Source organism: Plecotus auritus (genome assembly GCF_963455305.1).
Source record: "Plecotus auritus genome assembly, chromosome: 1".
NCBI lineage: Eukaryota > Metazoa > Chordata > Mammalia > Chiroptera > Vespertilionidae > Plecotus > Plecotus auritus.
The window spans coordinates 44,817,089-44,829,093 of record NC_137770.1 but is presented as its reverse complement, the minus strand read 5'-3'; the positions used below and the strand labels follow the sequence as shown (position 1 = coordinate 44,829,093).

General features: G+C 41.0%; 1 protein-coding gene across 4 annotated transcripts in view; it reads left to right on the top strand.

Annotated features, from left to right (window-relative positions):
* Nucleotides 1-12,005, top strand: part of FRMD6 (FERM domain containing 6) — a 75,954-nt gene that overhangs the window by 51,038 nt on the left and 12,911 nt on the right. For all 4 annotated transcript variants that reach the window (XM_080667242.1, XM_080667240.1, XM_080667243.1 and 1 more), the window contains exons 6-9: nucleotides 2,230-2,416; nucleotides 5,957-6,112; nucleotides 9,706-9,771; nucleotides 10,553-10,621. In XM_080667242.1, the coding sequence (XP_080523368.1) occupies nucleotides 2,230-2,416; nucleotides 5,957-6,112; nucleotides 9,706-9,771; nucleotides 10,553-10,621 (478 nt within the window). The remainder of the gene's footprint in view (nucleotides 1-2,229; nucleotides 2,417-5,956; nucleotides 6,113-9,705; nucleotides 9,772-10,552; nucleotides 10,622-12,005) is intronic.

Here is a 12,005-nt window from a genome sequence, read left to right as displayed (position 1 = left end):
TTTTGCATGTGCATTTATCCTCAGGTCCTACAATAAAGGTACAGTATACACTCAGTGAATACTTGTTAAATAAGTGAATGACTAGCTGACTCACATTCTCTGTACTCCCCATTTTCTTTCTTTTTTTTAAAAAATATATTTTTTTATTTCAGAGAGGAAGGGAGAGAGATAGATACATCAATGATGAGAGGGAATCATTGATTGGCTGCCTCCTGCACATTGGACAGAGCCCGCAACCCAGGCATGTGCCCTTGACCGGAATCAAACTTGGGACCCTTTGGTCTACAGGCCGACGCTCTATCCACTGAGCCACACCGGCTAGGGCTGCACTCCACATTTTCTATAACACATAAGTCACCAAAAAGATCCTTCATTCAAGAAGGAACTAGCACTCTTGTGAAGAGTAGAGAAATGGATGAAAGGATTATATTCCTTTTTTTGAGGGGGGCGGGGAGTGGGGCAGCAGCAAGAACTCTCTCTTATAAAAACGCATGGGTGTTTACAGCCTGGTTTTCTTTTCACTGTGGGGGTCTTACTCTGTTCTTGGCGGTAGCTTTAAAGCTAAGATTATGCCCAGTGGAGTCATCCTGTGAGAATCTTAGATGCCGTTTGGCAAGGGCAGGTAATTGATTCTTTGTCTGGACATGGCTGCATGAACAATACTATGTCCATGATACAAACTCAGAGTTCACTATTTTAAAAGCATGCTTAGGAGGCGTCAAAGCTGGAAACTTTCAGAGGTGATCTTGTTGGCTGATAGAAAATACTAGAAATGTGAACTATGAGTTTTACTTATTTCCTATTAAACTTTGAGAAACCCCATGTAACAGACAACAGATACATTTGGCTAGTGAGTTACACGTGAAATTCGCTCTTAATATTTATATCATCGCCATAGGCACATTACAAAGTAAAATATATTAGTCCATAAAGAATTTTTTTAAAGACTGAGAAAGTTTTTAGTTATTCTCAGTTTATATAAAGTTTTTACTCAATTTACCTACTAAGTATGGAATGCACTTTACTCAATTTACCGACTAAGTATGGCATTAACCGCCTGGGGCTAATAAATGTTTAATTTATTCCAATACTTCTGTCCTTTCCCCCTGGGATGAACTGGTCCAAACACTCTGTGGTCAGCATTATAAAAAAAAGTGCTCTGAAAAGCACTCTTGCCAAGGGGAAAAAAATTACATAAATGCTTTATTTTTATTCTCTTTTGTTTGTTTCTGCCAAATGCTTTATTTTTAAACTCTTCATACTTAAACACGATCTTGGTTAAAATAAACCCATATGTTTTTATTATCATCCGCTAATGAACTATGAATCTAAGGTAAAAACATTCAACCTACAAAAATAAAGAAGCAAATAAGCACATTAAATATACACCTACATTTTTCCTTGCATTTCTACTTTGATCACAGAGGTGTCCTATGTGCCTGTGACATCTTCTGGAGCTAGACCATGTTTTCCTCAGTCAGCACTTCTTGCTCAACATGTTTAACGGGGACTATATTTATTTCTGACATCAGTGGATTGTAATGAGTGCACTGCTAGTATTTCCGTTTTTGAGGAGTATCATGGTTGTCATAACATGTGCCTATTAAAACACACCCATAAAGTAACACCCACTTAATAATAATTAAAAAAAAAGATTTGAGGAAAGCATTTTTCAGTTCATTCATTCTGAAAGAGGAAAAAAATTACACCATTTGTAGTTAAATTTTTTTTCTAGACAGTCTCATAAACATTTTTAAAGGGGCCTTCGAGTATTTGTAATGTGCTCAGCTGAAAAACAAAAAAGAATAGCAAAACATTAAAGCCAGGGTTGGGTTGTCCCCTCGGATTTGTCCTTATTTATATTATGTGTACAGCATTTTGTAACAAAATTATTTTACTACAACAAATACCTAGGCTTCTATTATCATACTTGTTTAATGAAATATTAGAGTGGAAGGATTCAGGCCGTTTTTCCAATCTCTGAATGAATCGAATGTTACAGGTCTTAGGAAATGTGCTTTTTGCAGCCAGGGTAGTCTGACTTAGAATTCAGTGAGGCAGCGATCAGGTGTTCCTACAGCCTCCCCTTTTTTCAGTGAGTGGGGAAGGAGCGGGGAGCAGGGAACAGAAACAGAAGAGTCCTTGTCAGCAGATGGATAGCAGGATTTGGGTTCTGTTTACATGCCATTGGATTATACCATCAAAATGTGTTTTCTTTTATTTTCCTAGTGACAGAGCAGCAAGATTCTATTATTACTGGCACCTGAGAAAACAAGTTCTTCATTCTCAGTGTGTGCTCCGCGAGGAGGCCTATTTCCTGCTGGCAGCCTTTGCCCTGCAGGCTGACCTTGGGAACTTCAAAAGGAATAAGCACTATGGAAAATACTTTGAGCCGGAGGCTTACTTCCCATCTTGGGTAGGCACTGTTTTCAAAGTCTAAAGTGTTTTCTCTAGCATGCTTCTACGTCATCGTGCAGCGACTGGCGCTGCTTCAGGAAATGGGAACCCAGATGTTTTGTGGCCAGTGAAACCCTTCATGATGTGCAAAATATAAGGCCAACTCTTAAGAGTGTGATACATGCGCTGTCTTCATAGACGCAGCTGGCTTATAGTTAAGGCGGAAGAAGATTGCTCTCCATTCTAAATATGCTGAAACATGGAGTGTGCCAGCCTGCTTTTGGTGTTTACAGGGCCTTGATCTTATTTACTCTTAATTTGAGCAGCATTTTCTCCTTCTCAGTAACCCCCATTGTAAGTTGAAAATATGGTTAATTCAAGATGCATTCAATACGCCTAACTTACTGAACATCATAGCTGAGCCTGGCCCACCTTAAATGTGCTCAGACACTTACACGCGCCTACAGTAAGGCAGAATCATCCGACACAAAGCCTGTTTTGTAATGAAGTGTCGAATATATCTCCTGTGATTTTTTGAATACTATCCTGAAGGTGAAAAACAGAATGGTTGCTTGGGTCCCCAGCATTAGTGAGCACAGCTGGAAGCCTGAACACAGCCTGGCGTGTGTTTGAAGCCTTGAACTAAAGCAAAAAAAAAAAAAAAATGCTGGTGACACAGTGGACACAGAGTGTCCATTGTTTACCCCTGTGACCCTGTGGCTCACCACCAGTACCCAGCATCACGAGAGAAGACAACTGCAGATCACTAGCTTGGGGGGGAGGGGGGCGGGAATCATTCAAAATTTGAAGTTCAGTCTCTGCTGAAAGCACATGGCTTTCACACCATAGTCAAGAAATCGTAAGTCGATCCATCATGTAAGTGGGGTGCCCTTTGTCCCTGTGTGTGAGTAAACTCCTTGCTCTGACCACCATCTCCTCACTTCAGCGAGAAAATTTAGGTTATTCCAGCATGAACTGTTCAGCCGTACTTTCTCTATCCCAGCCAGTCTGCCCTGTCCCCGTCCTTCCTCCAGGTCTCTGCTGTAACTTCTTTCTCTTACCTTTACCCTCTGCTCTTCAGCCAGAACATACACGACATGCTTGGTTTGCACCCCCATCCTCAGGAAGGAAGGAAAGGAAAGAAATGCTGCCTCTCCTGCCTTCCTTTCTCAGTAACACTTCTTGAAAAAGTGATGTCTCTATGATTTTCTAGCTTCTTTGCTTCCCACATGTACTCCTCAACCCACCTCCATCTGCCTGCTCACCCCACCGCTCCACTCATGGGCTGTCCCTCAGGTCACCAGTGACCTTTAAATGGCCAAATCCAGTGAACACTTTCACTTCCTGAATTTCTCAGCCGCCCTTGACACGTCACCCGTCCCAATCACGGGAGATTTCATCCAACTGAATGCTTTTAACAGCCACCTCTCCCCTGTGTCCGTGAGATAGCTGTTCACCCGGAGGCATCTCAGATTCAGAATGTGCCGAGTCAAATTCATCTTCTCCCCACCACCTCAGTTCTGTTATTCCTGCCTCCGTGTTCCTGATCTCAGCTGGCGGCACTGCCGTCCACCCAGGCACCCAGAAACTTGAGAGTCACACAGAACTCCCTCCCTGGTCACCCTTGCTTCTCCCCGTCCCATCCAGTCAACCAGAACGTCCTCTTACATCAACAGCTGGTAACCCATCCCCCAGCTTAAGAACTAAGATTCTCTTGTGTCTATCTATTGCGTCCCTTCCTTGCCATTGTTCCTCCACCTCCCAGCTCTTGTGAGTACTCAACAGCCCTGTTGTGGAGGCTTGCTTTTGCTTCGATGGAAGCCTCCAGGGCTCCCCTGTCACCTGCGGAGTGCAGCCGGCCTCTCAAGCATGCCTGAGGAGCTTTGCAGGACGTGGCCCCTGCCCGCCTTTCCAGGTTCCTTTCTGACTGTCCCACGCCTTGAATTTTAAGCGGTAGCATCGTCCAGTAATTCCTGTGTCTCCACCGCTGTGGTGCCTCACGCTCGGACCTTCCTTCCTCCAATTCTTTTAGCCTGTGCAGCCCCTCTCCCTGTTTCACCTAACTCCTTCCAACACTCAGCTCAGGGGTAGCTTCCTCTGGGCAGACGGACAGGTGCCGGCCCCCCTCCTCTGTGCTCAACAAGACCCTGGATGGGGGTGTTTTACATCTTATTTTCAAATAACTGTTTATCTTTTGGCCCCAACCCCAGTAAACTTAGTGTTTCTTGGTATATTCTAAAGGCCAGACCTAAATTTAACCGTTTCTGCTTCCTCAGCACTTCACATTAAGGTACTCAATATAAGTTTTTGTTGACCGACTGACGATTGATAGTGCTTCAGTTGTTGGAAGAGAAACCACAAAAGGTGTCAAGCTTTTACATAGCAATGTCTGTTGGGCCAAAATTAGCCTGCCTTTACATTCCCTAGTTGTCACCAGGTGCTCACTGAGCCTTGGGCATTTACATCGGAGCTTCCCATCAACGTGCCGTGGCATCCAGAGTGCCCAGGTACCAGTGCCCTCAACCCTTGGGGTCACCAAAGTCACTGCTTCAGTGCCCTTACAAGTACTATTTTCTCTGTGTTCCCTGACCTGAACAAGGTTGACAAATACTGATATAGATGATCTTCCTGTAAAAGGCATCTAGAAAGAAAAATCTGTAATTTGAGTTCTCAGTAACACTTGAAAATTGGCCAGCAACTTATCATGCTTAATTCAATAGAAAGAAACAAAATGTCAGTATCTATAAAACATTTTACTAGTAAAACTAAAAATTCTCTAATTTTTTTTATTCTGATGATTTTAAACATTACTCTAGTTTACTTTGCATAATTCCACAATTGATAATCCTTATGAAATCAGGTAGGACCTTTAATCAACACCTTTCTCTTAGCCTGCAGCTGCTGGATGCTGTGTACTTTTGACATCTAAAAGCTCAGGCTACTGTCTGAAGAAAATATAAGCCACAGTGAATTACATGTATGAAATAAATTGTTTTCTCATAAGTATTCCAATAGACTGTTCATATCAGCCTCTTACGCAAAAACCACACGTTTCAGAGAATTTCTCACAGTCCCCTGCCTTTTTTGGGATTAACATTTAGAGTCTCCCACGCTGTGGCTGTGATTTTGGAAGAGTTAAGTAGGATCCAGAACCTAAAGATGTGCTGACAGGAGATGTATTTCATGGTACCAGTAATTTTGCAAGGAGAAGCAATGATGTGTACAAAATTTTGCAAGTTTGCATGGTTTTGTTTTTGGTTTGATATTTTTTTGGTTCTTGGTGAGTTGAAAACCAAGAGAACATATTTTTCCCATTTCTTGTGATTTTTCTTCTTAGATATTCAATACTGCAGCTCCATTGACTTTGTCACTTGGAGTATTAGCTGATTCAGCCTAGTACTATAACCGATGGTGAAAACAGAATGAAAGGGGGAATTTTCTAGTGGATGTTAGCTAGTTTATATGGTTTATTTAGGTCCTTGTTCTTCTGTCACTTACGGGTGAGGGTATGTACACCCCCCGACAAATGTTGCATTGCATGCCCGTTGTATTCCAACAGGTTGTTGCCAAGAGAGGGAAGGACTACATCCTGAAGCACATTCCAAACATGCATAAAGATCAGTTTGCACTGACCGCTTCCGAGGCTCATCTTAAATACATCAAAGAGGCCGTCCGGCTGGACGACGTGGCCGTTCACTACTACAGATTGTATAAGGTACAGACGACCGCGCGCCTGCTGCTTCTGAGAAAAAACTCCTTCTCCATCACAAGGGGCTTTTATTTAACCTCTCATGTCACTGTTTAAAGGGCTTTTAAAAGAGTTTCGTGTGACCCGCTGCTTGTCACTACAGGTCATCTTGGAGTGGGTGATGCTTTTTCTCCGCCTGGGAGAAGGATGGAGGCTCTCGTGGTTCTAATGGTGCAATAACACGGGGCTGCATATTGTGAACCTGGCTTTTCAGTGAAAAGAGATACCATGGTTGTTTTTCTCCTCTCCAAATCTGCATTTCTGTCTCGGGGAGTGACATTGGCAACTTCTTCGATCAGTAGTTTTTAATATTCCCCAAAGTGAAGTCATACAGCATCGTATGCATTAGTAACTAGAGCATCACAATGACAGCTGGTGCTTATTGAGTCCTATGTTTATGGGGCACCCTTTATATTTATCCTTTAAAAAAAATCCTCACAATTCTGTAAGATAGGAACTATAATCTTCATTTTACAGATGAGGAAACAGACTAAAGGCCACAAAACTAGTAAGGGGCAGAATCAGGATTCAACCCAGGTCTATTTGAAATAGAGCCTGTGTGCTTTCTCCACCGAACTCTCTGATATTTATCACTCCCTTTTGTGTCCTGTGTATCCCTAGCCTCATTGTTTCAGAGGTCAGAGGTCATACACCCAAATAACAATTGGGGCCAGGCTCTGCAGGGAATCCCTCACACTACATTAAGACAAGGCACATCCCCACTCATGGCCATATTTCACTCCTGAATCCCCACTTATGTATCCAGAGGTATATTCTCCAACTGAATAGGATGAAGTGGTTCAGAGTGTCGTCTATTGAGCCTTACTTGTGGAATTGACTCCTAGCTTCACCTCTTACCATGTGACCTTAGACAAGTTACTTAACCTCTCTGCTTCAGTTTCCCGTAGTTAGATGGGGATGGTAATGACCTACCTCTGAGGTTCATTGAATAGGTAAAGGACAATGGATAAAAGGTGCTTCAAGCAGTTGTTACCTTTGTCACTGTTACTATGCTTGGTATCACTCCATACCCTTTGCGGTAAGATTAGCACCACTAGACCATTGGATATACTGATGGTGAGCACATTGCCTGGTTCAGAAAACTTAGAAAGGAACCAACGGTTGGTGTTTCTTCTCTCTTCCATGTTTAAGAGGTGCACTTTTAATGCCCTGTCATCCTTGAAAGGCATAATTGAGCTCCATAATATCTTTGGCTAAATTCCTAAAGGACTTAGCTATCTGTTTTTTTTTTCCCCTTAAATTTTCTTTGTGACAATTTATAGGAGAAAATTCAAATAAATGACATTTTTGACAATCAGCTTATAATTTTAAAATGTATGAGAAATATTAATAATGTATTGAAAAGACTGTGGCTTTGGAATCAGATGTCCTATATAATAAAAGGCTAATATGCAAATTCCCCCCCTTAACCAGGAGTTCAAACAACCACCCACAGCCCCTCCTCCCAGCTGGCCCCGCCCCTGCCCTCCCCATCCCCCCATCGCTTCTCCCTCTCCCCCTGATCTGGGGTGGGGCCGGCCTGCCAACCTCCCATGTCCCCTCCCGCCAGCCAGCCTGGCCCGATCAGGGTGGGCTGGCCGGACCCAACCCTGGCACAAATTTGTGCACCAGGCCTCTAGTCACTTAAAAACCCTGTATTACCACTGATTATTACTGGATCCAAAGTAAATATAACTGTAATCCTGGGACATCTATTAAGTGGGAATGATTCCATACATTTCCAAGGTTGGGAAAAATCCAAGAGATAATGAATCTGAAATAACCAGGTGGAGTGTCTAGTATAGGGGTGGGCAAACTTTTTGACTCGAGGGCCACAATGGGTTCTTAAACTGGACCGGAGGGCCGGAACAAAAGCATGGATGGAGTGTTTGTGTGAACTAATATAAATTCAAAGTAAAGGAGCGGAGGGGAGAGCAAGAGAACCCTCCGCTCTTTCGGCTCCGCGGGCGAGATAGAACAGCCGAACGGGCCGGATCCGGCCCGCAGGCCATAGTTTGCCCATGGCTGGTCTAGTACATTAGTGATTCTTATTTGATAAGGAAATTTAGTATTTAAAAAAAATCCTATTGGCCCTGGCCAGGTAGCTCAATTAGTTAGAGCAGCATCCCCTAGGGTTCTAGGTTTGATCCCTGGTCAAGGCACATACAAGAATCAACCAATGAATGCATAAATAAGTGGAACAAATAGATGTTTCTGTTCCCACCCCCCCCCCCATTCTCCTTCTCTTTCTCTCTTTTTCTAAAAATCAATTTTTAAAATCCTATTAAGAACCATTTAGTGAAGTAGATATCCTCAATTTATCTTGTGTAAAAATCTTTCAAACTTACTTAAAGTGCGGTACTTCTACATGGCATGGAAAATGACTCTGGTCTGCTTAAAATGAGATAATTAATCATAGTAATGTAACTGAATGAAGTGGGAAATAGATATTATTGCCTCATGGGCAGAATTTTTATTCTTCGGAGAAGTCAACTGGCAGCCACTAAAAGTGCTTCATTTAAGGCCTGGTTACAAAATGGAAATAAAGTAGATGGAGGATAGGAAACGACCTGAAAAAGAAAAAAAAAATAAAAGAATTCTGTGCTCCCTTTCCAGTACTGCACACCTCATACATGCACAGCCAGTGTTTTTATGAGCACAGTCTTACTTCAGGAAACAATGAGAATGGCCTTGAAAGGGAAATTGGCCTAAACTCATAGTGATGGATCGGTTTCTCTTACTATATGTGCTTTTCGTGATATAAAAATATGTTGGTTGGAAAAAAACAACCCAAAGAGTAAAAATAGGCTATGTCTTCTCTTTCCTGTGCCTGGTGAGGATGCATTTTCAAAAAATACTTCTTAACCATGTTCATGGGGGAAATGGCACTATAATAAAAATCTGTACATATTTATTGTTTTTACTGAGAAATCTTACAGTGAGACTAGATTAGTTAATAATATTATGTCTCTTTTATTTTATACTTCATATTTTATATATACTTTTACAGATGAGCACTTAAAAAGATGTGGTCAAAGTTCTAAGTACATTCTTTTTTTTTTTAAGTTTTTATTGTTGCAAGTATTACATATGTCCCCTTTTTATCCCGTTGACCCCTTCTAGCCCACCCCCCACCCCAGGCCTTCACCACACTATTGTCTGTGTCCATGGGTTATGTATAAATGCATATAAGTTCTTTGGTTGATCTCTTCCCACCTGAGTACATTCTTAATTGGAGAATTTTTTTTCCTTATGTAGTTATAATTTATTGTTTATAGTTTATGGGTTAGCTGGTAGAATGTATACCATTTGGGTAAGTAATAATTGAACATTTAAAAAATAAGTACTTTTTTAAAAAAATTAACCAATATAAAACTTTTACAGCTTTATTATTTGTCCTCATGAGAGACACTTAAGTATTTAGGCTTGCCTGTAATCTTAGCTTCTGAGCTGGGAGATTTACCCAGTTTTTAACATATAAAGTCTGGTGCATCTCAGTAACTATGACATGATATTCAAGGTTCTAACGTAGACATTTTCATAAAATTTTATTCCCACAGGATAAAAGGGAGATTGAAGCTTCTCTGACCCTCGGGCTGACCATGCGGGGAATACAGATTTTCCAGGTGAGTAAAGGCGAGAACTCAGTGTCCAATAGGTACTGCTCTGTCTCACGGTGACAGTGTGCCTCTGTGGTCCTGTGAGAGCTTCACCGGACCTTTTGTGGCCATGGATTGGCCGTTGCTTCCCATTCGTGTGCGCAGATGTGGACGATGTGGGATAGACAAAGGGATCCAGTCTAAACCATGTAGTAACAAGTCTTCCAGAACAGAAAACAAAAAGCCAAAGTTTGGCCCACGTTCATCACTTTTTCTGTGTGTGTCATTGACGTTAAATATACTCTAGTATATTTTTGTCCTCTGGAGCATTTATAGTTCTAAAGATGACATATTCATTTTCTGATAAAGCTTGTCCCTGAGTAAGCAGGTGGTATGGTGCTACAGCCATTGACAAGAGCGAGAAAAAGCCTCTTTCTGGGAGAGCTAGGAGAGTATCAGGGTATCTTTTCTTCGATGTAAGCAAAATATCCAAGGATGAAAGTCTGAGTACCTTGTCTCATCTCCTGAATGCCTGAGTCTTTCGGACTTTTTATTTAAATTTAGGGATAGGCCAAAAGAGGAAAGATTGCCTTGAAAGGGCCAGTTAATGATGCAGTCACTCAGGAACCGGAAACTACTGAGTCGTATCACTAATCTTTTAATTACTGTCTGCACATGTCCAAAGAGAGTGAGGACCTCTTTCAGATTTTAATTAATGTATTTTAGTTTTCTGGGAGATAAATTAGAGCAATTTTAGTGTCTGTCAGTTTCATCAGTAACTCTATATGCATTATAATTCTTCCCACAGAATTTAGATGAAGAGAAACAATTACTTTATGACTTCCCCTGGACAAATGTTGGAAAGTTGGTATTTGTGGTAAGTTTAAAATAACTGGCTAAAATAAATTACTCAGTTGTTTGTTTTTGGAATTTTGTTGTTTCTTGTTTTTTAAAACAATATTGTCCCAGACACAAAAGTTGATATTTTTAAGAAGTCAGCAGTGAAGTTAATTAGATTTCTTATATCCTTATGTCACTCATCAGTAGTACAGCTAAAATTAAAGAATTTTATAGCAAAATAAATTACTAATTTTAATTTGTGTGCCTGGTCTTCACCACACTACCCTAAGTTATTCTACTTGCAAAAGAAATATAGTGAGAAAAGTACTACAAGATGAGTTCATCAAGTAGAATTATTTTAAAAGTGTATAGCAGAGGGATTAGAAAACAGAAAACCATAATCACAGGGTAAGTTCTCTTCGTGTGGGGCCGACCAGTTCCTTTGGAAGTTACTTCCTTTGAAGAAGGAATAAAGAGTGATATAAAAAGATGTTTCTATTAATATCTGACTCTTTGAAACTCATCATTATAAAGAAAGGTCTATAGTTCTTAACAGGAAAAATACCTCTATTTTTAGAATATTGAGGATGCTCGCCTTTTTTCTTAAAGCAAATTCTTGATTTTTCCAGCTGTTTCTTTACTTTGCTAGCTATCTCCATTTCTTAATAGAGTTCAAAGAATTACAGTTAATAGTGTGTCTGTCTAGTAGTCATGAAAATCCACAATTTTCTTTTGTTCAGAAACTACTGAAAAAATACACAAAGAAAGGAGGAAGATAAGGATTTGTGCACATAGGCTTCTCTCCCCTAAGGAAGATGGCCTATATAAATAAAGGGTTGTATTGCCAAATAGCACTGGGCACTGATTCCACACTGCCCTGTGAGTCAAAAGACCTGTTCCTGACTTTACATTACTTTAATTACTTGGGCACAGTTCAATCTGATTTTACTTTACGCATATGTTAAGCACGGCCTGCCTGCCTCCTCCCCGCTGGCTCTCCTTTGTTCCAGCTCTTTGTGAAAGGATCTGAGCTGTTTGAAAATGAGTACATTATTGCGAAACTTGCCCCTTTCATGTCCCACACGAAGTAGTCATAAAATGCGTTTCTGAAATTGAGTGTTTTAAGGGTCCTGGACTCAGTGAATCTAATTTTGCGTCATACTCATCTGGGGAGCGTGTTGAAGTTATAGACTTTTGTGCCTCGTCCTCCTCTCCTAGAGATTTTTGATTCGGTGACTGTGGAGGAATCTACTTTGACAGATTTCCCAGATGCAGCCAGCCCAGCCCTGCCTAGCTGTGTGACCTTGAGCAAATTGCTTAACCTCTCTGTGCCTTAGTTTCTTCAGTTCAGATTGATGGTGAGGATTAATGAGTTACATCTGCTTACAGCTTGTTAAGTATCAGTTACTACTATTCTAGCA